Source organism: Phalacrocorax aristotelis, chromosome 28 (assembly GCF_949628215.1).
Source record: "Phalacrocorax aristotelis chromosome 28, bGulAri2.1, whole genome shotgun sequence".
Classification (NCBI taxonomy): domain Eukaryota; kingdom Metazoa; phylum Chordata; class Aves; order Suliformes; family Phalacrocoracidae; genus Phalacrocorax; species Phalacrocorax aristotelis.
The window spans coordinates 706516-730201 of NC_134303.1; the positions used below are offsets into that span (position 1 = coordinate 706516).

General features: G+C 70.2%; 2 protein-coding genes across 12 annotated transcripts in view; both read right to left on the minus strand.

Moving 5' to 3' along the window:
* Positions 1-8114, minus strand: part of LDLR (low density lipoprotein receptor) — a 10708-nt gene extending 2594 nt beyond the window's left edge. Inside the window, 14 exon segments of the mRNA XM_075076078.1 lie at positions 3-121; positions 1963-2088; positions 2710-2731; positions 2733-2833; positions 2986-3067; positions 3069-3109; positions 3204-3291; positions 3293-3327; positions 4377-4514; positions 4517-4553; positions 4555-4629; positions 4631-4954; positions 5585-5708; positions 7763-8114. Coding sequence (XP_074932179.1) covers positions 3-121; positions 1963-2088; positions 2710-2731; positions 2733-2833; positions 2986-3067; positions 3069-3109; positions 3204-3291; positions 3293-3327; positions 4377-4514; positions 4517-4553; positions 4555-4629; positions 4631-4954; positions 5585-5708; positions 7763-8019 — 1569 coding nt within the window. The 5' untranslated portion in view covers positions 8020-8114.
* An 869-nt stretch (positions 8115-8983) lies between these two features.
* SMARCA4 (SWI/SNF related BAF chromatin remodeling complex subunit ATPase 4) overlaps positions 8984-23686 on the minus strand; it is a 30889-nt gene continuing 16186 nt past the window's right edge. For 2 of the 11 annotated variants that reach the window (XM_075076204.1, XM_075076203.1), the window contains exons 17-36: positions 23345-23508; positions 23155-23221; positions 22706-22816; positions 21511-21753; positions 20817-20930; positions 20486-20593; positions 19742-19828; positions 19174-19220; positions 18816-18982; positions 17281-17444; positions 16187-16414; positions 15867-15965; positions 15524-15601; positions 14351-14569; positions 12330-12583; positions 11767-11875; positions 11573-11674; positions 11341-11473; positions 10933-11072; positions 8984-9307 (exon numbers count right to left, since the gene is read on the minus strand). In XM_075076204.1, the coding sequence (XP_074932305.1) occupies positions 9275-9307; positions 10933-11072; positions 11341-11473; positions 11573-11674; positions 11767-11875; positions 12330-12583; positions 14351-14569; positions 15524-15601; positions 15867-15965; positions 16187-16414; positions 17281-17444; positions 18816-18982; positions 19174-19220; positions 19742-19828; positions 20486-20593; positions 20817-20930; positions 21511-21753; positions 22706-22816; positions 23155-23221; positions 23345-23508 (2667 nt within the window). In that variant the 3' untranslated portion in view covers positions 8984-9274. Of the gene's footprint in view, positions 9308-10932; positions 11073-11340; positions 11474-11572; positions 11675-11766; positions 11876-12329; positions 12584-14341; positions 14570-15400; positions 15445-15523; positions 15602-15866; positions 15966-16186; positions 16415-17280; positions 17445-18815; positions 18983-19173; positions 19221-19741; positions 19829-20485; positions 20594-20816; positions 20931-21510; positions 21754-22705; positions 22817-23154; positions 23222-23344; positions 23509-23686 lie in introns of those variants that run through there. The other 9 variants (XM_075076201.1, XM_075076200.1, XM_075076205.1 and 6 more) reach the window with 8 other exon arrangements.

Below are 23686 nucleotides of genomic sequence, written 5' to 3' on the forward strand. Positions count from 1 at the left end.
ACGTCGGCGTCGAGGCCCGCGGCGTGTTTGAGCGGCCCCAGCACGCGCCGGTACCCGCCGCCGTCCAGCGCCAGGCGCCGGATCTCGTGCCGGTTGGCGAAGAGGAGGGCGGCGGGGGGGCCTGGGGGGCGGGGGGGGCAGGCGCTGCACCCGCTGCCAGGGCCCCCCACCCCAGCACCCCCAGACCCCCCCCAGCACCCCCAGACCCACCCCAGCACCCCCAACTCCCCCAGCACCCCCAGACCCCCCCAGCACCCCCAACTCCCCCAGCCACCCCCAGATCCCCCCAGCACCCCCAGACCCACCCCAGCACCCCCAGACCCCCCCAGCACCCCCAACTACCCCAGCCACCCCCAGACCCCCCCCAGCACCCCCAGACCCACCCCAGCACCCCCAACTCCCCCAGCCACCCCCAGACCCCCCAGCACCCCCAACTCCCCCAGCCACCCCCAGATCCCCCCCAGCAGCCCAGACCCACCCCAGCAGCCCCAGATCCCCCCCAGCACCCCCAACTCCCCCAGCCACCCCCAGACCCCCCCAGCACCCCCAACTCCCCCAGCCACCCCCAGACCCCCCCCAGCACCCCCAGACCCACCCCAGCACCCCCAGCCACCCCCAGACCCACCCCAGCACCCCCCAGCACCCCTGACTCCCCCAGCACCCCAGACCCACCCCAGCACCCCCAGCCACCCCCAGACCCACCCCAGCACCCCCCAGCACCCCTGACTCCCCCCAGCAGCCCCAGATCCTCCCAGCACCTCTGACTCCCCCCAGACCCACTCCAGCACCCCCCCAGCACCCCCAGACCCACCCCAGTACCCCCAGCCACCCCCAGACCCACCCCAGCATCCCCAACTCCCCCCAGCACCCCCAGATCCCCCCCAGCACCCGACTCCCCCCAGCAGCCCCAGATCCTCCCAGCACCTCTGACTCCCCCCAGCACCCCCAGACCCACCCCAGCACCCCAACTCCCCCAGCCACCCCCAGATCTCCCCCAGCACCCCCCCAGCACCCCCAGACCCACGCCTCGCCCAGCTCGCACCCACTGCTGACACCCCCAGCCCCAGGTGCACCCCCAAATCTGGCACCAGGCACAGGGGGAAGGGGGGGGGGGGGGGGCGAGGGGGAGGAATTGGGGTGCAAAGGGGGGTGATGATGGAGGCGAGGATGGGGATGCAAAGGGGGGCAAGGATGGGGGCGAAAGGGGGGGCGAGATGGGGTGCAAGGGGGAAGATGGGGGTGCAAGGGGGGGCGAGGATGGGGATGCAAAGGGGTGCAGGGGGGGCGAGGATGGGGGTGCAAAGGGGGGGCGAGGGTGGGGGTGCAAAGGGGGGGCGAGGATGGGGGTGCAAAGGGGGGGCGAGGGTGGGGGTGCAAAGGGGAAGATGGGGGTGCAAAGGGGTGCAGGGGGGCGAGGATGGGGGTGCAAAGGGGAAGATGGGGGTGCAAGGGGGTGCAGGGGGGTCGAGGATGGGGGTGCAAAGGGGAAGATGGGGGTGCAAAGGGGTGCAGGGGGGCGAGGATGGGGGTGCAAAGGGGGGGCGAGGATGGGGGTGCAAGGGGGAAGATGGGGGTGCAAAGGGGTGCAGGGGGGCGAGGATGGGGGTGCAAAGGGGGGGGCGAGGATGGGGGTGCAAGGGGGAAGATGGGGGTGCAAAGGGGTGCAGGGGGGGTGAGGATGGGGGTGCAAAGGGGTGCAGGGGGGGCGAGGATGGGGTGCAGGGGGGGCGAGGATGGGGGTGCAAGGGGGAAGATGGGGGTGCAAAGGGGTGCAGGGGGGGGCGAGGATGGGGGTGCAAAGGGGAAGATGGGGGTGCAAAGGGGTGCAGGGGGGTCGAGGATGGGGGTGCGGGGTGGGGAGCCTGGGGGAGTTGGGGCACGGGGGGAGAACTGGGGGGCGCGGAGCTGCAGGGTCGGGGTGCAGGGAGGGAGGAACGGGGGCTCCGCGGGCGGGGCACCCACCGAGGGCGCGGCAGGCGAGGCTGCGGGGGTCCAGCCGGTACCCCCCCCCGCACTCGCACTTGTAGCTGCCGGGCAGGTTGTGGCAGCGCTGGCTGCAGCTGCGGGGGTCCCGGCACTCGTCGATGTCTGGGGGGGGCAGGGGGGGCCAGGGGCGTCAGGGGGGCTTTGGGGGCGCCGGGAAGTTCCTGGGGAGGGTCAGGAGTACCCTGGCGGGGAGGGGGGTCTCACAGGGGTCTCTGGGGGGCCAGGAGAATCGGGGGGGGGGGGGGGGTTGGATGGTCACTGGGTGGGTCAGGAGGGCCCTGGCAGGGGTCAGAGGGGTCTCGGGGCAGGGGGGGTCAGAGGGGTCTCTGGGGGGGGTCAGGAGGGCCCTGAGGCATCAGAGGGGTCTCTGGGGAGGTCAGGAGGGCCCTGGGGGGGGCCACAGGGGTCTCTGGGGGGGTCAGGAGGGCCCTGGGGGGGGCCACAGGGGTCTCTGGGGGGGGGTCAGGAGGGCCTGGGGAACCCAGGGGCAGAGAGTCCCTGGGGGTCCTGGGGGGCGTCAGGAGAATCTGGGGGGGGTCTGAGGGTCTCTGGGGGGGTCAGAGGGGTCTCTGGGGGGGTCAGGAGGATCTGGGGGGTTGGGGTCTGAAGGTCCCTGGGTGGGTCAGGAGGGCCCTGGGGAACCCAGGGGCGGTCAGAGGGTTCCTGGGTGGGGGTCAGGGTGTCCCCTGGAGGGGCCGGGGCGGGGGGGGGGGCAGCACCCACCCTCACAGCTCTTGCCGTCGGGGGCCCAGGGCGAAGCCCCTCGGGCAGAGGCACTCGTAGCCCAGCCGGAGGTCCCGGCACACGTGGGAGCAGCCGCCGTTGCCGTCCAGGCACTCGTTGACCCCTGGAGGGGGGGCGGGGTGGGGTGGTTGGTTGGGGGGAACCCCAAGGAACACCACCACCCCCCCCCCCCCCCGCCCCAGGATGGGTCAGAGACCCCCCACGCGCCGCGGAAGGCTGCGGGGGAGGGGGGTTTGGGGGGGGTCCTGGCCGTACCGCACTCCTTGATGGGCTCATCGGACCAGTCGCGGCAGTCGCGGCGCCGGTCGCAGACCTGCTCCACCGGGATGCACTCGCCCCGAGCGGCACTTGAACTCGTAGGGGCCGTCACAGGTGGTCACTGGGGGGGGGGGAGCGGGAGGTGAGCCCCCCCCCGGGCTCCCCCCGGAGCCCCCCGCCCTCCCCAGCCCACCCACATCGTCCTGGCGGGGTACCGTTGTGGCATCCCTCCTCGTCGGCGCCGTCGGGGCAGTCGGCCTCGCCGTCGCACTGCCGGACCCCCAGCACGCAGCGCCCGTCCCCGGCACTGGAACTGGTCCGGGCGGCACGTGGTGGTGGCTGCGGGGGGCGGCGGGGGGTCGGGGGGGGGCCGGGGCATCGGCACCCCGAGCCCGAGCATCCTCACCCCAGGGCACCCCCGTGACCCAGAGCGTCCTGGAACCTGGAGTGTCCCCCACCCCAGGGGCACCCCCATCCCAGGGCAACCCCCGACCCAGAGCACCCCCGATCCTGGAGCACCCCTCCGCCCCGGAGCTCCCCCATCCCAGAGCACACCCTGGCCCAGGGCACCCCCATCCCAGTGCAACCCCTGATCTGGGGCATCCCCCCGACCCGGAGCACCCCCATCCTGGAGCACCCCCCAACCCTGAGCAACCCCGATCCCAGGGCAACCCCTGGCACAGACCACCCCCCCAACCCGGAGCACCCCCATCATGGAGCACCCCCTGGCCCAGGGCACCCCAATCCCAGTGCAACCCCCCATCCTGGAGCTCCCCCATCCCGGAGCACCCTGATCCCAGGGCAACCCCATCCCGGAGCACCCCAATCCTGGAGCTCCCCCATGCCAGAGCTCCCCCATCCCAGAGCACACCCTGGCCCAGGGCACCCCAATCCTAGTGCAACCCCTGATCCGGGGCATCCCCCCGACCCGGAGCACCCCCATCCTGGAGCACCCTGATCCCGGAGCACCCTGATCCCAGGGCACCCCCATCCCGGAGCATCCCGATCCCAGGGCAACCCCTGGCCCAGACCACCCCCCCGACCCGGAGCACCCCCCATCCTGGAGCACCCTGATCCCGGAGCATCCCGATCCCAGGGCAACCCCTGGCCCAGACCACCCCCCCGACCCGGAGCACCCCCATCCTGGAGCACCCCCGACCCTGAGCAACCCCCCGACCCGGAGCACCCCCATCTCAGGGCACCCCATCATGGAGCACCCCCATCCCAGGGCAACCCCCAACACAGAGCAACCTGATCCTGTAGCACCCTCATCCCGGAGCACCCTGATCCCAGGGCAACCCCTGGCCCAGACCACCCCCTGACCCGGAGCACCCCCACCCCGGAGCACCCCCCGGCCGGACCCCGCGCCCCCCGCCGGGGTCACCCACCGCATCCCTCCTCGTCGGAGCGGTCGGGGCAGTCGGGGCTGCCGTCGCAGCGCCAGCGCCGGTGCACGCACTCGCCGGAGCCGCAGGCGAACTGGAGGGGGGGGCAGGCGGGGGGGGGCCGGGGGGAGCCGCAGCTGCGGGCCACTCGTCGGAGCCGTCGGGGCAGTCGGGGTCCCCCGTCGCAGGCCCAGAGCTGGGGGACGCAGGTCGAGTCGTTGCAGCGGAAGGCGTGGGGGCCGCAGGTGGCGGGGGGGGGGGCAGCCGGCCTCGTCCGCCCCGTCCTCGCAGTCCCGCTCCCCGTCGCAGGCGAAGGCGCGGGAGACGCAGCCGCCGCCGCCGCAGCGCAGCTGGTCCCCGCCGCAGGCTCGGGGGCTGCGGGAGGGACCCCGGCCCGGTGAGTGGCTTGGGGTGGGGTGGGGGGCGCCCCCAGACCCCTCCCCGCCCCCGGCACTCACGGCAGTCGAGCTCGTCGGAGCCGTTCTCGCAGTCGCGGTGGCCGTCGCAGCGCCAGGAGGCCGGCACGCACCGGCTCCGGCGGCCGCCGCAGCTGAACTCGCTCGGGGAGCAGGAGAGGGAGCCTGGGGGGGCACGGGGGGGCATGGCTCCGCCGCACGCGCACGGCACATGCACGGCACATGGCACGCACGCGGCACGCACACGGCACATAGCACGCACACGGCACATGGAACATGGCACATGGAACACGGCACACACATGGCACATGGAACACGGCACCGCAGCACAAGGCACGTACACAACACATACACGGCACGGGGAACATGGCACACACACGACACATACACAGCACACGGAACATGGCAACATGGCACCCGGCACATACACGGCACACACAGAACATACATGGCACATACACAGCACACGGCACACACACGGCACACAGAACATGGCAACACGGCACATACACGGCACACACAGCACACACATGGCACACAGAACATGGCACCGTGGCACATGGCACATACACGGCACATGGCAGCACGGCACACACACAGCACACACACGGAACATGGCACACGGCACATACACGGCACACAGAACATGGCACCGCACACACATGGCACACGCATGACCACGTGGCACGGTGTGTTGCGGCACACGGGCGCTCCACGGTGGGTCACACGATGCCTGGCACGGCACACGCGTGGCACATGGCACGCCACGGGCACGCCACGGGCACGGGCACTCACGGCAGGCCTCCGGCGTCTCGTCGGAGCCGTCCCCGCACTCGGCGCTGCCGTCGCACACCCCACGCCCCGGCGATGCAGGCGCCGTCCCCGCAGCGGAACTCGCTCCGGCCGCACTCCTCGGCGCCTGCGGCGGGGGGGGGGCTCAGCCGGCGCCCCCCGGCCCGGCCCCCCCGCACCCCCCGACCCCCGGCGCAGCTGACAGTGGCGTTTTTCCACGGCAACCCCCCCCCGCCCCGAATCCTGGGGACAAGACCCCCCCCAAGCCGAGACCCCCCAAAGCCGAGACCCCCAAGCCGAGACCCCCCCCAAAGCCGAGACCCCCCAAAGCCGAGACCCCCCCAAGCCGAGACCCCCCAAAGCCGAGACCCCCCAAGCCGAGACCCCCCCAAGCCGAGACCCCCCCAAAGCCGAGACCCCCCAAGCCGAGACCCCCCCCCCAAAGCCGAGACCCCCCCCCAAAGCCGAGACACCCCCAAAGCCGAGACACCCCCAAGCCGAGACCCCCCAGCCAAGACCCCCCCAAAGCCGAGACCCCCCAAAGCCGAGACCCCCCCAAAGCCGAGACACCCCAAAGCCGAGACCCCCCCAAAGCCGAGACACCCCCAAGCCGAGACCCCCCAGCCAAGACCCCCCCAAAGCCGAGACCCCCCAAAGCCGAGACCCCCCCAGCCGAGACACCCCCAAGCCGAGACCCCCCCCAAGCAGAGACCCCCCCAAAGCCGAGACCCCCCCAAAGCCGAGACACCCCCCAAGCCGAGACCCCCCAGCCAAGACCCCCCCAAAGCCGAGACCCCCCCAAAGCCGAGACCCCCCAGCGCCGAGACCCCCCAAAGCCGAGACCCCCCCAGCCGAGACTCCCCAGCCGAGACCCCCCAAAGCCGAGACCCCCCCAGCCGAGACTCCCCAGCCGAGACCCCCCAAAGCCGAGACCCCCCAAAGCCGAGACCCCCCAAGCCGAGACCCCCCAAAAGCCGAGACCCCCAAGCCGAGACCCCCCCCCAAAGCCGAGACCCCCCGCTCCCGCAGCGGCCGGGGGGGCCGGGCGCGGCGCCGGCGCCGGTTGGACTTTGCCGGGGGAGGGTTGTTTGTGCCGGCGCCGGGGTCAGGGTGACCCGCGGGGCCCTTCACCCCCCGCCGCGGCCCCCCAAAGCCCCCCGCGCCCGGGGGGGGGAGTTGGGGTGGGGTGGGGAAGCCCCGCTTGTGGGGTCGGGGCAGATGGGGGGGGCCCAGCCGGGCGTGGGGGCTCTGTCCTGGGGGTGCAGCCCATCCCCGGGGGGTCCCAGCCCCAAGAATCGGGCCCCTCCGGAGGTGGGGGCTGTCTGTCCCAGGATCGGGCCCCTCCTTGGGGGTCCCAGGCCCATCCCGGAGGGGTCAGTCCCAGGCTGCGGGTCCTTCCCGGGGAGGGGGGAGTAATTCCGTAGGATCGGGCCCCTCCTCGGGGGTCCCATGCCCATCCCGGGGGGGAAAGGGAGGGGTGTCAGCCCTAAGGATCGGGCCCATCCCGGTGCGGGTCAGCCCCAAGGATCGGGCCCCTCTCGGGGCTCTGTGTGTGGGTTTAGACCCAGAATCGGGCCCTCCCCGGAGAGGTCGGTCCCGAGGATCGGGCCCCTCCTTAGGGGGTCCCAGGCCCATCCCGGGGGGGGGGGGGGGGGAAGGGGCAGCCCCAAGGATCGGGCCCCTGCCGGGGGTCCCCGGGGTCTCCGGAAGGGCGGGGCCAGGCCGCGCCGCTCTCCCATTGGCTGCCGGGCCGTGCCCGCGCCGGGTGGCCAGTCCGCACCGCAGCCAATAGGAAACTCGTCCGCCGCGGGGCGGGGCGGGGCGCGGGCGGCGATAGGTCCCTTCCCGTGCCGAGGGGGCGGAGCCTCCCCTCTGCCCGCCCAGCGCCCCCTCCCCTCGGCGCCGCGACCCCGGCCCGGCGGGGGGGGTGGTGGGGGGCGGGGGTAGCCTCGGCTCGGGGGGCGTCAGGTCTGGTTTTGGGGGGTCCCGGACCCGGTTTGGGGGTTAAGCCCGGCTTGGGGGGGTCCAAGCCCGGTGAGGAGGGCGAGCCCCGGTGGGCCCAGTTCCCCCCCCCCGGTGCCTCCCCTCCGTGCACCCCCTTCCCCGTCCCCCCTTCCCCCCCCGCCGGGCTCCCGTAACGGTGGGGTGTCACCCCCCCCCCCCCATTCAAGCCCCCCTCACCTGCCGCCGTCACCCCCAGCAGCAGCAGCAGCGCCGCGGGCCCGGGTCTCATCCCGGCACGTGCCGCCTGGCTCCGGCGGTGGGGCAGCGGTGGGGCTCGGTGGGGCGGCGGTGGGGCCCGGCGCGGCGGCTGCGGGGCCCGGCGGAGTGACCGTGGGGCAGCGGTGGGGCGGCCGTGGGGCGGCGGTGGGACGGCCGCGGGGCCCGGTGGAGCGGCCGTGGGGCAGCCGTGGGGCGGGGGCGCGGCGGGGCCCCATTTCAAGGCGCCGCGCGGGGGTGGGGTTTCGGCGTGGGGTGATGTTCCCAACCCGCCCGACATCACCCGAGGGGGTGGGGCGGGCGGACAGACAGACAGACAGACAGACAGACAGACAGGGGCCTCCCGCCCCCCCCCCCCCCCCCGCGGCGGTTTTAAACCGTTTCGCACCGTTTGGGCGCGGAATTAATGGCTCATTTTTGGCGGCAGGAGCGGGACGGAGCGGGGGGGGGGCGGGAGGGACCGGAGGGGGAGGGGAGGGACCGGAAGGGGAGGGAGGGACCGGACGGGGGGGGGGGAGATCCGGGGGGGAGGGGAGATCCGGGGGGGAGGGGCCGGGGCCGGGGCGGGGGGATCCGGGGGGGGGAACCGGGGCTTCCCCCGGCAGCAGCGGGGGGAGGAGCCGGGGCGGCCCCGAGAGCCAGGGGGACTTTAGGGGGGCTCCCCCCGGCCCCCCCCCGCCGGCTCCCCTAAACCATACGGGGGGGCCGCGACGGGGCGGTTCACAGGGCGCCGCGTACCCCAAGGGGCTCCCCCACCCCTCCGGGGGACACCCGGACCCCCCCAACACCCCCTCGGGGGACATCCAAACCCCCCTCAGCACCCCCCAGCAGACACCTGGGCCTCCCCACACCCCCCCTCAGGGCACACCTGAACCCCCCCAAACACCCCTCAGCTCCCCCTGAGACACCCAAACCACCCCAGACCCCACCCAGGGGACACCAAGACCCCCAACAGCCCCCTCAGCCCCACCCAGGGGACACCCAGACCCCCTGAAACCCCCCCACCCCCCCCAACCCCTCCCAGGGGACACCTGGTGCCCCCAAACCCTCCTCAGCCCTGCCCAGGGGACACGCAGACCCCCCAAAACCCCCTTCGGGGACACCAAGACCCCCCCCCCAAACCTGCCTCAGCCCCCAGGACCCCCCCCACGGCGCTCAGAGACCCCACAGAGGCAACACGGGTCGCGGCGGTTTCATTTATTACTGCTCGAAATCCAGTGACGGCGACAGGGGGGCGCCCGGCCCGGGGGGGGCGCGCGGGGGGAGCCCCCAACCCTTCCAAACCGACGGCGAAGGGGGGGCCGTGGCGGCCCGGGGCGGGGGGCGCTGGGGGGCCATGGGGGGCGCCGGGGGGTCCCGCGCCTCTCGGCCGTATAAATACGGAGGTTTTATACAGTTTACTGGAATCTACGGCGTTGCTACCCGTTAGAGCTATGGGGGGGCCGGGGGGGCCGGCGCCGCGGAATGGGGGGTTCAGTCGTCTTCGGTGCCGCTGCCGGAGCGATCCTGCACGGAGGGAGGAGAGGTCAGGGGGGAGAGAGCAGGGGAGAGTGGGCTGGGGGCAGGAGGGAGGGGGCTCGGGGGGCAGGAGGGAGGGGGGAAGGGCTCGGGGGGCAGGAGGGAGGAGGGGAGGGCTCGGGGGGCAGGAGGGAGGGGGGAAGGGCTCGGGGGGCAGGAGGGAGGAGGGGAGGAGGGCTCGGGGGGCAGGAGGGAGGGGGTGAGGAGGGCTCGGGGGGCAGGAGGGAGGAGGGGAGGAGGGCTCGGGGGGGCAGGAGGGAGGAGGGGGGGAGGGCTCGGGGGGCAGGAGGGAGGGGAGGGCTCGGGGGGCAGGAGGGAGGGGGGAAGGGCTCGGGGGGCAGGAGGGAGGAGGGGAGGGCTCGGGGGGCAGGAGGGAGGGGAGGAGGAGGGCTCGGGGGGCAGGAGGGAGGAGGAGGGCTCGGGGGGCAGGAGGGAGGGGAGGAGGAGGGCTCGGGGGGCAGGAGGGAGGAGGGAAGGGCTCGGGGGGCAGGAGGGAGGGGAGGAGGAGGGCTCGGGGGGCAGGAGGGAGGAGGGGAGGAGGACTCGGGGGGGCAGGAGGGAGGGGAGGAGGAGGGCTCGGGGGGCAGGAGGGAGGAGGGAAGGGCGGCTCGGGGGGCAGGAGGGAGGGGAGGAGGAGGGCTCGGGGGGCAGGAGGGAGGGGAGGAGGAGGGCTCGGGGGGCAGGAGGGAGGGGAGGAGGAGGGCTCGGGGGGCAGGAGGGAGGAGGGGAGGAGGGCTCGGGGGGCAGGAGGGAGGGGAGGAGGAGGGCTCGGGGGGCAGGAGGGAGGAGGGAAGGGCTCGGGGGGCAGGAGGGAGGAGGGAAGGGCGGCTCGGGGGGCAGGAGGGAGGAGGGAAGGGCGGCTCGGGGGGCAGGAGGGAGGGGAGGAGGAGGGCTCGGGGGGCAGGAGGGAGGAGGGGAGGAGGGCTCGGGGGGCAGGAGGGAGGAGGGGAGGAGGACTCGGGGGGCAGGAGGGAAGAGGGGAGGAGGGCTCGGGGGGCAGGAGGGAAGAGGGGAGGAGGGCTCGGGGGGCAGGAGGGAAGAGGGGAGGAGGACTCGGGGGGCAGGAGGGAGGAGGGGAGGAGGGCTCGGGGGGCAGGAGGGAGGGGAGGAGGAGGGCTCGGGGGGCAGGAGGGAAGAGGGGAGGAGGGCTCGGGGGGCAGGAGGGAAGAGGGGAAGGGCTCGGGGGCAGGAGGTGGGAGGGAGGGGCCTGGGGGGCAGGCGGGGAGTTGGTGTGTGGAAGGAGGGGAAGGTTGGGGTGTGGGGGCTGGGAGGAAGCAGGGGAAAAGGTTTGGGGGGCAGCAGGAAGGAGGGAAGTGGTGTTGGGGTAAGGGAAGGAGTTGGGGGGCAGGAGGGAGAAAAGGAAAGGAAGAGAAAGGATTTGGGGGTGAGAGGGAGGACTTGTGGGGGGGCAGCAGGAAGGATGGAAGGGGTCTTGGGGGGCAGGAGGAAGGAGAGAGGTTGCGGGAGCAGGAGGGAGGGATTTGGGGGCAGGAGGGAGGAGCTGGGGGGCAGAAGGAAGGAGAGGAGGGGGCGGGGGGCAGGAGGGAGAAGGGAAGGGGGGCTGGGGCAGGGGTCAGGGGATGGGTCTGGGGGCGGTTCGGGCCCCGCCTCACCTCCTCCTGCTCCTCGTCGCTGTCGTCGTCGCTGACCACGGGCTTGGCGCGGGAGCCCCGGCTCGTTCGCCGGCGGCCCTTGAGCCGCTCCTGCGCCTTCTCCTTCCGCCCCAGCTTGATCTTCACCTTGACCGAGCGCGCTGGGGGGGGACACACGGCGTCACCAGGGGCTCCCCGACCCCCCGCCATCCGTCCCCCCGCCCTGCCGCGAGGCCTCGCGCCCGGCCGACGCCCCCCCGGAGCCCCCCGGAGCCCCGCCGGCGTCCCCGCGGTCCCCGGGGCAGAGGCGGGGGCGGCGTGTCCTTCCCCCAGGCACGCCGCCGGCCCTGCCCCGCGGGAGGAGGGAGGTCCGGGCTCCACAGCCCCCCACCCCCCCCAGCCCCCTCCCTGCAGCGGCAGGGTACTCACCCTCGGATTCGGACCCTTCCTCTTCTCCTTCCTCCTCCTCCTCACTGTCCTCACCCTCGCTCTCCTCCTCCTTCTCGATTTTCTGCCTGACGCTGGTGAAGACGGACTGCAGGACGATGGAGTCCTCGTAGATCTGGGGAGGGGGCAGCGCCGGGGTGAGGGGGGGGCGTGGAGCGGGCAGCGAGCGCCGCCTGGCCGGCGTCGCCGGGGCTCGCGCCACGCCAAGCCTTACCAGGGAGCCCTCGAGGTTGAAGGTCTGCGCGTTCTGGCACAGCAGCATAACGTCCTTCTCCAGGTCGTTGAGGCTCCGGTACTTGTGGTTGCGGATACGCTCCTGCGGGGAGGGACGGGGCGCGTCAGGCCGCGGCCGGGCGCCGACGGGCCATCGGCTCTTGGCAGCGGCCGCACGCCCGGGCACGGCCTTACCTTGATTTTCTTGAAGTCGACGGGCTTGCGGATGAGCTCGTAGTACTCCGGCAGCTCCTTGCGGGACGGCAGCTGGATGAAGACTTCGCTGAGCTGCCGTCCACTGCTACTGCAAAGAGAATCCACGCGTCAAAAGGCGAGCGCCCGGCTGCGGCGCCGCGGCAGAGCCGCTGCCGCCCGGCCCTCCTCCTCGCTCTCCGTCCCCCGGCAGCGGGGACCAGCCCGGAGCCTCCCCGAGGTGGGTCTGGGGGATTTAACCGCCCGCTTGACCCCACGCCCAGCACCAAGCGCCGGGAGCGGCCCCGAGCGCGACGGCGCGAGGTCCGGAGCCTACGGCCGCCAGCCGGGCTTTGTCTCACCCGAGGCCGCGGCAGAACCGCCCTCCCCGTCCCCGGTAATTAACTCTCCGTCCCCGGTAATTAACTCCCCGTCCCCAGCCCGCTCGGCCAAGCCACCGGCCGGGCACGCGGCGCTCGGCAAACCTCGGCCGCCCCGGCGGGCTGAGAGCCGCGGGGCTCCAAGCGGCGGCGGCGCCGGGGCTCCCACCCCCCCCCTTCTCTTACCTGTCCTTATACTTGATGACGGCGTCCACGATCTTCTTCATTTTTTTGGTGAGGTTGGGCGGGTTCGGGGAGAGCTTCTCCGCCGGCGGCCGGCCGCGCTTCTTCTGCTTTTTGCTCTCGTCGTCCTTCTCCCGGCTGCGGGTGCTGGTGGTGGGAGTGGCGGAGCCCCCGTCCGCGTCCCGCTTGCGCTTACGGGAGGATTTTTTCTGGCGCACCTCCTCCTCGATCTCCTCCAGCGTCCCCTCCTCGATGGCCTGCGCCGGGGAGCGACACGGCATCCGCTAGCACGGAGGCTCCCGGCTGCGGCGGCGGGGGGCTGCGGCGTGGGGGGCTGCGGCGGCGGGGGGCCCCACCGCGCCGCCGCCGGCACCCGCTGAACCCCGCTCCGGCCGCGGCGTGCGCCGGGCAGCCTCCCCCGTGCCGCGAGCCCACGGCAAAGCCCAGAGGGCGGCGGGCGTGATTCGGGGTTCGCTCGCCCCGGGGGGGTGCGGGGTGGGGGGGGGCTCAGCCACGGGGCGAGCACGGAGGCGCTTCGCTGGGTGGGAAATGGGGGGACGCGGAGGCGCCGGGTGGGCTCGGCCGCGGCGCAACGAGGCGTCGCTTTGGCTTCCTCCGAATGGGGGGCGCTTGGGGGGCCCCATCGGAGGCGCCTTGGGGGTCCCAGTTCAAAGGCCTTTTGGGGCAGCACAATCAGAGGCACTTAGGGGGGGCCCATCGAAGGCCCTTTGGGGGGGGGGGAGACCCAATTCAAAGGCCTTTTAGGGGGGCTCAAATCAAAGGCCCTTTGGGGGGGCCCAAACCTAAGGCCCTTTTGGGGGGGCCCATCAGAGGATCTTTGGGAGGGGGCCAATTAAAGGCCCTTTGGGGGGGCCCATCGGAGGCCCTTTGGGGAGGGGGGACCCATCAGAGGGCCTTCGGGGAGGGGGGGCCCATCGGACGCCCTTTGGGGGGGCCCATCGGAGGCCGTTGAGGGGCCCGTCTGAGGCCTTTTCAGAGGGGAGGCCCATCACAGGCTCTTGGGGGGGGCCCCATCGGAGGCCCTTAGGGGGGGCCCATCGGACACCCTTTGGGGAGGGGGGGCCCATCGGAGGCTGTTTCGGGAGGCCGTTTCAGGGGGCCCATTGGAGGCCCTTTGGGGAGGGGGGGCCCATCAAAGGCTGTTTCGGGAGGCCCATTGGAGGCCGTTTCAGGGGGTTCATTGGAGGCCCTTTGGGGAGGGGGGGCCCATCGGAGGCCCATCAGACACCCTTTGGGGAGGGGGGCCCATCAAAGGCTGTTTCGGGAGGCCCATTGGAGGCCGTTTCAGGGGGTTCATTGGAGGCCCTTTGGGGAGGGGGGGCCCATCGGAGGCCCATCAGACACCCTTTGGGGAGGGGGGCCCATCAAAGGCTGTTTCGGGAGGCCCATTGGAGGCCCTTTTGGGGGGCCCATTGGAGGCCCTTTGGGGAGGGGGGGCCCATCGGAGGCCCTTTGGGGGGGGGGGCCCCATCAGAGGCCCTTTGGGGGGAGCCACCAGAGGCCCTTTGAGGGGGGGGGCCATCAGAGGCCCTTTGGGGGGGGGGGGCCATCAGAGGCCCTTTGGGGGGGGGGGCCCATCAGAGGCCCTTTGGGGGGGGGGGGGCCATCAGAGGCCCTTTGGGGGGGGGGGGCCATCAGAGGCCCTTTGAGGGGGGGGGCCCATCAGAGGCCCTTTGGGGGGGGGCCCATCAGAGGCCCTTTGAGGGGGGGGGCCCATCAGAGGCCCTTTGAGGGCGGGGGGGGGACCATGAGAGGCCCTTTGGTGGGGGCCCATCAGAGGCCCTTTGAGGGGGGCCCCCATCGGAGGCCCCCTCGGGGGGGGAGGGCGCCATTGGAGGCCCTTTGAGGGGGGCCCCCATCGGAGGCCCTCGGGGGGGTCTCTGGGGCTCGGGGCGGCTCCCACCGCGCGCCCGAGGGCGCCGGCCCCGGCGCAGAGGGAGGGACCCGAGCGCTGAAGCCGAGCTTTGAGAGGCCATTGGAGAACGATGCGGTACCATGTATACCTTGAGCCACTGCTTTTCCGTCAGCGAGTCGCTGTAGTCCACCTCCTTACGGTGCCGCGAGCCTCGCCCAAACATCTTTTCCTCCTCCTCCTCGCACGTCAGCCTCTCCACCTCGGCATCGTCCTTGATGATCCAAGAGGGCAGCTCGTCCTCCTCCATCAGGCGCGGTTTGCGCTTGGGGTTCCGCGCCTCCTCGCGCCTGCGGTCCAGGTCCATGCGCTGCAAGAAGAGGGCTTCGCTGTGGGGGCTGCCGGAGAAGCCGCGGCGGACGCCGGGGTCGCCGACGCCTCGGGGCGTCCTCGGAAAGGGAGCGGGGTGCCGCAGGAACGGCCGGCACGGGGCGGGTGGTGGGGGGGCTGCGGCGACACCGGGGACGGCGCCCCTCCGGCCGCGCCAGGAGCCGCGGGGGTTGCGGCGGCCACCGGCTCCTCGCGGCTCGGTGGAGGCTGCGCGAAACCAACCCCCGCCGGCCGCAAAACCGGGCAGGGAAGCGGCACGGTCGCCGCGGCGGACGGTTAAGCCGGCTGCTCCGCCGGGGCCGGGGCGGGGGGCTCGGCGGCGGCTACCGAGGCCGCCCGAGGGCTGCGTGGCGGCGCGCCGGGCACGGAGGTTAAGCGCGCGCCGGCAGAGCCGAGGGGGCCGCGCTCTCGGGGAGAGGCGAGCTCTGGGCGAGGGGCGCCCGGCTCCGCGCAGCCGCCCCCCTCCTCGCGGCGGCTTAACCGAACCGGTGCCGCCAGCGAGACCTCGAGTCCTCGCGCCGGCTCAGAGCTGGGGGAGGCTCTCCTTTACGAGGAGCCTTCTCTATTTTAGATGCTCCTTGTCCCACCTCTCCGAGAGTTTTCTCGGGACGGAGCGTTTTTTGGGCGGGGAAACGGCTTTTTGCTCAGGGACGGGGGTCCCGGCGCCGGGGCACGCGCCTGCCGGCTCCACCTCCGCCGTCCCGCGGCAGGAGGCCTGGCCCCTTTCTCCTGCGGCTCCCCCCGAGCTCGTCCCTTACCGGAGCTGGGAGCGTCCTGACTTTTGAGCCCCTGCTCTAGTGTTTTGTTTTACCTGTGGGACGAGTCACGGCTTCGTTAAGCACTCTCAGCTGATTTCTGTTAGAGAGACCGTTTTAGCTGCTACTCGGAAGAACAGCGGGCACCACTCCTCCTCCGCAGCCTGTGCCATGCTCACCATGAAAAGGTCAAACTCCTCTTCGTGCCGCGCAATCATCTGGTTGACCGTTTCGTCGTCGGGGACTTCGTCTTCTTCCTGCAAGATTTTAAACCCCCGATTCAGTGGCGAGAGGAGGCGGCGCGGCAGGTCGTCCGCTCGGAGCACAGCACCGAACATCGTTACCATCCGACGCTTGTTCGGTTGCCCGTGAGAGATGTGTTTTTGGGTGGCCTCAGTCCAGTTTCTAGCGGACAGGTTATCCGCGGTGCAAAGATCACCGTCAGAGCTGGCACGTGCGTTGGCAGTCTCAGCAGCAAGGCCGAGGATTGAATGGGCGTGGAGACTGAACAACCCCTCTCACCTTTAGAGGTGGTTCCTCCAACTCAGCGTTCAGGCACAGGGTTGAGGCAGTGTGGGGGAAGCTTGCACTGCCACTGCCGCTGCCCGCGCTGTATCTGTTCTGTGGATAAATAGAGGACTTCAGTCTCCAGGGCTGTCAATCCGGCACCTTTCACCGACGCTAAAAATTCACTTCAAATAGAAACAAGTGTTCATGCTCCTTTTTCCTTCTAGCCCCCACGCCCTTGGCCTCGAGGACGCACAGAGCAGTGGAGCAAAGCCAGCCACACGTTCGCCATTCGCGCTCTGGAGTAGGAGGAAGCTGCCTGCGCTGCCCCTTACCTCGTCCTGCTCCTCGTGCTCCAAGATCGCCTGGAGGAAGGCTCTGCGCTCGTGGCTCGAGGACTTCTGGTCAAACATGCCGGCTTGGATAACCTTCTGATCAACATTCAGCTTGTATTTGGCGGCGGCGAGGATCTTCTCCTCCACGCTGTTGACGGTGCAGAGCCGGAGAACGCGCACTTCGTTCTGCTGCCCGATGCGGTGCGCTCGGTCTTGCGCCTGCAGGTCCTGCCGGGGAAGCGCGCATCGTTTGCCGGGTGACTTAGGGCCAGCTCCCGCCGAGATAAAACGCGCTCTAATCCTCTACAACGCCTCGCGGGAGGCGCCCGGGGCGGTCCCCGAGGACCGCGGCACGCTCGCCGCGGGGGTGCGCTTCACGCAAGCCATCGGGACTCGGTGGCCGCTCGCTCCGGAGGCCGGGAGCGCGTGGGGAAAGGAAGGAAAAAAGGAAAAAAAAAAAAAAACAACCGCCGCCACGCGGGCAATCGCGGCCAGAATTTGGGGAGGGGTCTCCGCCTCTGGCGGGCCGTCCGGCACCGCGAGCGCGCCCGCGGCTCTCCGCCGGCACCGGGCTCGGAGGACGGCAGGGTTTCAACGCCTCGTGCCGGGAGGAAGGAAGGGCTCCGCGACCCCGGCTGCCGGCAGAGGTAATCCTTTAAGGGGTTACTGCCAGCGCAGCGATTCGCTTCGCGGCGGCCGCGCGAGGCTCTCGGCTTCTCCTCCAGCCCGCCTCGCGCGCCGGAGCCCAGCCCCGCTCGCGGCCGGGGGGGGCCGGCGCCCGCCTCTCGTCCCGGGGGCGCGGGCGGGCAGACGGACGGGCGGACACGGGCAGCGCTTGGGCGCAGGGTCTTCGTCGTCGGGCCGGGCCGCCAGCGCGTCTCGGAGAGGTGCGAGTGCTCGAGGGCGAGCGCGGCGCTCTTCTGGGCGCGGGAGAGGCGGCGCGGACGGAGCCCGTCTTCTCCATCCGTTTCGCTCGCTTTTGGGGGGGGTTTGGTGGGGTGTGGTGTTTTTTGTTGTTTTTTTTTTTTTTTTCTTTTGTTTTTATTTGTTTTGGTTCGGTTGGCGGTTTTTGGTTCGGTTGGTTTGGTTTTTACCTGGTGAGGGTTCCAGTCGCTGTCAAAGATAATCACAGTATCGGCAGACTGGAGGTTCAGACCCAGCCCGCCAGCCCGAGTGCTCAGCAAGAAAATGAAGTACTCGGAGCCTGGCTCGTTGAAAGTCTTTAACAACATGCCCCGGTCTTCCGCTTTAGTGGTTCCTAAAAACAGAGAGGGGGGGTTACTCCTGCCCCGGGGGCGGGGGGGAGGCGGCGGGGCTCGGGGCCAGGGGCTCGGCGCCGCGCGTGGGGGGCTGCCCGCCGTCCGGAGGCGGCGGCGGGAGCTCAGGAGAGCCGCTGCGGGCAGCGATGCCGTGGGGCGCCGCCGGGGAAGGGTGGGGGGCCCTGCTGGGGCGCCCTGTGAAAGGGCACCGCGGAGGCCGGCGGGCGGCTGCTTTCGGTAGAAAGACTTGAGAAAAGGGGCTAAAAGGGAGAGGAACGGCCAACGCGGGCGGGTGCTGCCGGCCGCACTCGGCGCCCGGGCCGTCCGTGAGCGGATCAGAAGGTTTCCCGCAGCTCGGGACGGCGGTACCGGGAACGCGGCCGCTTTCAAGGCGGCGTCGCGTACGTTTTGAGGCCGGGGTCGTTACAGGGGGCTGCGGCGGCAGCAGGAGACCAGGCTCAGCGATACCTGAGGGTCTCTCCCAGCCCGTCCTCCCCCAAAACCATCCTCCTTCCGCTCTCTTTAGAGAAATGCGGTTCCAAAATACCACACCCACCCCGAGGGCTCCGCACAAGCCCCGGCAGAGCCAGGGGTGCTCCCGGTGCAAGGGGAGCTCGTCCCGCTCCACAGGGGAGCGTCGGCGACGAGGAAGGGGCGCGCGGGGCGAGCTGGGAGCCGCGAAACGGCGCGACCGACGGAGCGAGCGGCTCCGAGGGACCGGCTGCAACGGGACAGGGCCTCGGTTTCAAGCGCCGCTTCGGTCTCGTCCGCCTTGGCGGGAGCTTCAGGCCCCTCTCGCGAGGTCGGCTCGTTAAAGCGCCGGCGCCGCGCTCTGCCCCACGGCGCGGCGGGCGCCTTCGGGGTTGGTTCCAACCGAAAGCGGGGAATTGACCTTCCTTTTCCACTAAGCTGGATTCGTGCCTAAACCGAGCTGCGCGCCTCGACTTAAACGTGGATCCCCGCTAATTGATTTGTATTTACGTTACTATTAATAACGTCAGGGGCCGCCCGGCCCTTCGCAACGTCCTTCGGGGCTCCAGAACTAAAGCGCAGATCGGCTGAATTTAAGGCAGCGGCAGCTCGAAGCGACGCAGCGGCCGACGGTAACGTTATCGAGGCCAAGGCTGCGCTTCCCGTCGTTCACCCGGCGAGGTTTAAGGCTCGAGCCCGCGGCCTGCCAGCGGGCTTAACGGCTCCGCGGCGTGCTCGTTTGCTTCAGGCGGCCTCCCCTTGCGAGGGAGGCCGGGTCGGTGAACCCGCAGCTTACCTCGCCGCTCGGCCCCAGGCGAGGGGGCTTTATCCGCACCACGAGCCGCCGAGTAAGGGAGGGGGCGGCTTGCCGCCCCCCCGCGCGCGTCAGAGGCACTCACCGTCCAGCCTGAGGTATTTGAATCCGCGATAAGCAAAATAATCTTCCATGATGGTCATGAGGGAGGTCATCTGGCAGAAGAGCAGCACCTTGTGGTTGGTGGCTCGCAGTTTGGGCAGGATTCTGTCCAGGAGCTCGAATTTGCCTGAGGCACGGTACAAATCCAGCCTGGGAGGGGAGGGAAGAGGGAAATGAGGATTCGATGCTGGAAACGCAGCGTCTCGCGGGCGCCAGGGCTGCCGGTGCTCGCGCCGCCACGGGCGGGTCGTCTGCCACGCGCCGATAAACCCCTTCTCCTTGCAGGGCCACAAACACCCCCCCCCCACCCCGCCACCGTAACCCTAAAACGCCCCACTTACCCTTGCACGATGCCACCCGTGAAGCCCAAGTGCTCCGAAAAGGATTCCTGCAATAAAAGAAACAGCGTCAGGAACCGCCCGCGCGCGCGGATAAACCCAGCGAAGTCCTGGAAGCGCCCTAGAAGAGAAGGGGCCCGGGGACGGCGGCGGAGCTCCCGCTCCCGGAGCGCCTCGGGAAGCAGGCACAGGAACGGTTTTCAACGATTCATTAAACGGAAAGTTCGTTCAATTAGAAGAATTCTTAAAATGAAACACGATTTTAGAAAGGCCTGCCGGGTGTCAGGCACCAACGCCCAAGGTCAGCGCGAAGGGATACACCCGGGCTCGCGCTTTCTAGGCGACGTCGCCTCCTCGAGCTCGCTCGGACAGGGCTCAGAGGGGTTTGGGCAGCGCTTCGAGGGGAAGCCGGCGCCGCGCCGACGCTCGGCTGGCCGAGCAGCCAGGCTCTGGGAGCTCGGGCCGCGCCGCAGCCACGAGAGCCGCCCGGTTTGCTCCGTTTATTGGCGGGACGGAAGGGTTTTCCACGTGCCCGGACCCCCGCGACCGCCGCCCGCGAGCCCCACGGTACCTCGATGTGCTGGAACATGTAGGGGTGGTTGCAGATCTTCCGCAGCTGCATGATCGTGTTCATTAAGGTTTTCGTACCGCCTTTACCCTGCGCAAAGGAGACGGGGAATGAGGAAGGCGGCGGTCGGCGACCGGGGCCGCTGTTGGGCGCCCCCGAGGAGCCAGAGGCATGTGCCAAGGCACCGGGCCGGCAGCCGGCCGTGCTGCCGCAGCGGGGGATCCTGGGTGGGCAGAGCTCGAGCTTAGGAGACGTTAAGAGTCACCCTGGGGAGTCTAAGGAGGAGAGGCTGCGGCAGAGCCAGCCGCTTCGGGGGAGCGGAGCTGAAGAACAGGGAGGTTTTTTCGCCCCCGGCTTTTATTTCGGCCCCAAAGTGGCTTTTTTTAATAAAACTTTTATTTTTTCCTAAGTAACCGGCCGTTTGACTTTCCGGCCGCTGTGAGGAGCGAGCCGGTGGCCTCCGCGGGCAGCCACAGCATCGCCCCCACCACGGTCCTCGCGGCTCGGCTGGACGCGGGGGGCTTCGCGCCGGGCCGAGCGTGGCCCGCGACGCCGAGGCAGCCCGAACCCCCCTGCCCCCGGCAGGGCCTCGGCCCGCCGCTCCCACCCACCCCTCCGGAACCTCTCCTTTTGCTTAGAGGAGGGCTCTGTGGGGTCTATCTGTCGACGCAGCAGCCGGGGACAGACCACCGCCCCCACCCCCGGAGGCAGAGCGATCCACCGAAGCGGGGGCTTTGGCGGCCAGACCTTTTTGTCCTTCTCGGAGCCGTCGGTGAGCAGCACGCCCTTGGCCTGCATGTGCCTGTAGAGGACCCTCTGCAGCGCAGACATGTCGCACTTGATCACGTACTCCACCTGCAAGGCCCGAGGAGAGGTGAACCCCCGAGGCGACGCGAGTCGGCGCCTCCAAAACCACCCCCCAACCCCGAGACGCCGCGTCCTTCTGAAGCGCGGCACAAGCTCGTCCCCCTTCTACAGCCCCCGCGGAGACCCAGCCGCCCCTTCGGGGGGCCCGGGAAAGCTCCGTGCGCCCGCGCCGAGGCGGGGGAAGAGCGGGACGGCCACCCCCGGCCCTCACCTTCTCAGGCAGCTGCGCTTCGACTTCTTTCTTGAGCCTCCGCAGCAGGAAGGGGCGCAGCACCTTGTGCAAACGCCGAATGATCAGGATGGTTTCCTCTTCGTTCAGGTCCACCTGCGCCGCCGGGAAAGGGAAGCGTTACACGAGGACGCCCGGGGCGGGGGTTCCCCTCCCTCGGCTGCGAGATTCCCAGCGTCGGCGCACGGCCCGGCGACGCCCCGCAACGCCGAAAGCCTCTTCGATGCGGTATCGTGACCTGAGGTTTCTCCGCTGGTGTCGTCTTTTTTTAAGTTCAGGCTGACGTACCTCCCCCCACCGCCCAACAACCTGCTCTGCCAAACCTCCGCTGCCGCCACGCAACGGGAGTCGCTTCAAACAGCTCCGAGAGCCGCGAACGGCACCGGCGGCGGCTTCGCCGGTGCAGGACCTCGCTAGCGCGCGCCCAGCCAGCTTCTCCCAGCGACGGTGCCCGGAGAACCGCTCACCTCCCCGTCCCTTCCAGCAACCCAGCTACCGCTCCCGTCTCGCCCAGCCTCCCGCCAAAACCCAGCCCAAAGAGTCGACGTTTCAGAGGCCGGCGCTCGCACCGAGCGGGAACCGGGAGGTTTTTGCGAGCGTTTACGGACTCCGGTTACCAAAGCGCGCGCCGGCAGCGCTGCCCCCCCGCCCCGCGACGCCCGGCTTCCCGCCCTACCTTCTCCCCCGTCATGGCAAAAGGAGCGTTAAACCACTGCTCGAACGTGCTACAGCTCTTGAAGATGGTCGGCAGGAGGAAATTGAGCAGGGCCCACAGCTCGGGGAGCTTGTTCTGCAGCGGGGTCCCCGTCAGCAGCAAGCGCCGCGGCGCCACGTAGTGCGTGTTGAGGACCTGGGTGAGCTTGCAGTGGTGGTTCTTCATCCTGTGGCCCTCATCCACGATCATGTACTTCCAGCGGATCTGCGGGAAGCAGAAGGGTGGCGTGGGCGAGGGGCGGCGGCTCTACGACGGGAGGGGCCCCACCGACAGCCCTGGGGCCTCCGGGGGCGCCCAGGAGAGACCCGAGCCGGCCGGGATCGTGGAAGTGCCCCCCTCGAACGGCCCCGAGGGTCCTGCTCGGGAACGGCTCCCATCGGGAGCGCTGGGGGCCTCCGCCTCAGAGACAGGCACGGAGGAGGGGGGAGGAACACGAATGCCAAAGAGCTGACGGAGACCGACGCCAGCTTTGGGGGATTTCAGTATTTCTTGACGTTTTTGGCCGTTAACACATCCAACTCTCCGCCGTGCAACGGGAGAAGAGAGGCCGTTCCCTTGGAAGCCTGGCCGAGGTAAGATGCGGCAGCTTCAAGCCAGGCAGACCCCCCCGCCCCCGCTGAGGTAAGCGGCGCCGCAGGACTAATTCTGAGCGAGATTAAACCCGTTAAACCCGGCTTTTTGGCCCGGCATGTCGCCTGCGTGCTTTCGAAACAGCACAGCTTCCCCAGCCCAGGGGAAGCCTCAACCTTTGGTCTTCACCCTGCGGCTAAATACGCGGAAACCCCTCCGCTGCTCGGGGCAGAAGGGCAACGACCACCTCGCGGGGGGTCCTAGTAAATCTTCTCCGCTCCTACGAATCGCTTGATTAAAAGGGGAGAAGAGAACCTTTGCCGCAGCACAGGACACGCAGCCACACGCAAGGCGGCCGCCACGGCGGTGCCGGCTGCTGAGGGCGAGCAGCAGCTCCGCGCCTCCTGCCACGGCGCAACGAGAGACGCCGGAGGTAAACGCGTCGCCCAAGAGGCCGGGTTTTTGGGGACGGGGCCCGTCTCCGTGACGTCTGCGCCCCGCCCAGAGCGCGCCGACGACGGGGCGACCCTCCCGCTGCGGCCCAAGTAACGCCGGAACGGGGGCTGCCGCGGCCGGCGGGACTCACCTTGGCCAGGATGTGCTTATCTTTGATGATGTATTCGTAAGTGGTGAGCAAGACGTTGAATTTCCCGCTGCGGAGCTGAGGTACGAACGCCCGTCTTGCTGCCGGAGAGCCCTGCGGAGGGAATTGCAAGCAGGAACGTTAAACCAGAACGCGAGCGGCGACGGGAGCCGCTCTCACCCGCGCGGAACCGATCCGGTTACAGAAAGGCCGCGAGAACGTTTGCGCCGGCGGTGGCGGCTGGATTCCTTCTGCCGTTAAGGAATGGAAGAAAAAAAAAAAAAGGTGGATTTAATCGATTTAGCCCCAGGAAGCGTCCCGGCTCCCCTGGGATAACGGAAGCCTTGTTAGACTGGAAGGAGGGAAAGGCAAACTGGCATCCAGGGAAGCGCCACGGAGCGAGCGGCCGGAGGAGCCCGGTAGGCGCGCGGCAAAACCACCCCGGTACTTGCCTTGTAGGAGACCTTCACGACGGAAGGAGCCCATTTGTCAAACTCATACGCCCAATTCGACAGAGTTCTGGGAGCGGGGGGAAAAAAAAAACAGAAAGAAAGGGTCAAACTAGCCCTTGGGCGACGGGGAGTTCCGACGCCCGGCCGAGCGCTCCCGGCGCGGGGCGACGAACCGCGGCCGCGCACTTACGAGAGAGGTACGATGATGAGGAAGGGCCCGTTGATCCGCTTGTGCTCCATGAGGTATGTGATTAAAGCGATGGTCTGGATGGTTTTGCCCAGCCCCATCTCGTCCGCCAGGATGCCGTTCAGGTTGTTGTTGTACAACGACACCAGCCACTCCAAACCCTTGATCTGCGGGTGGGGAAAGGAGGGATCAAGAACCGCCCGGCCGCTGGCAGAGCCGCCGCCAGCCGCGCCAACGACCTCCACCGGGCGCATCACGCAGACGCGCTCCCCGCGGGCCGCTGAAGGTTAGTTATTATATTATCACGTTAATTATTTAAGGCCAGCCGCTGGCGTTAAGGTACCC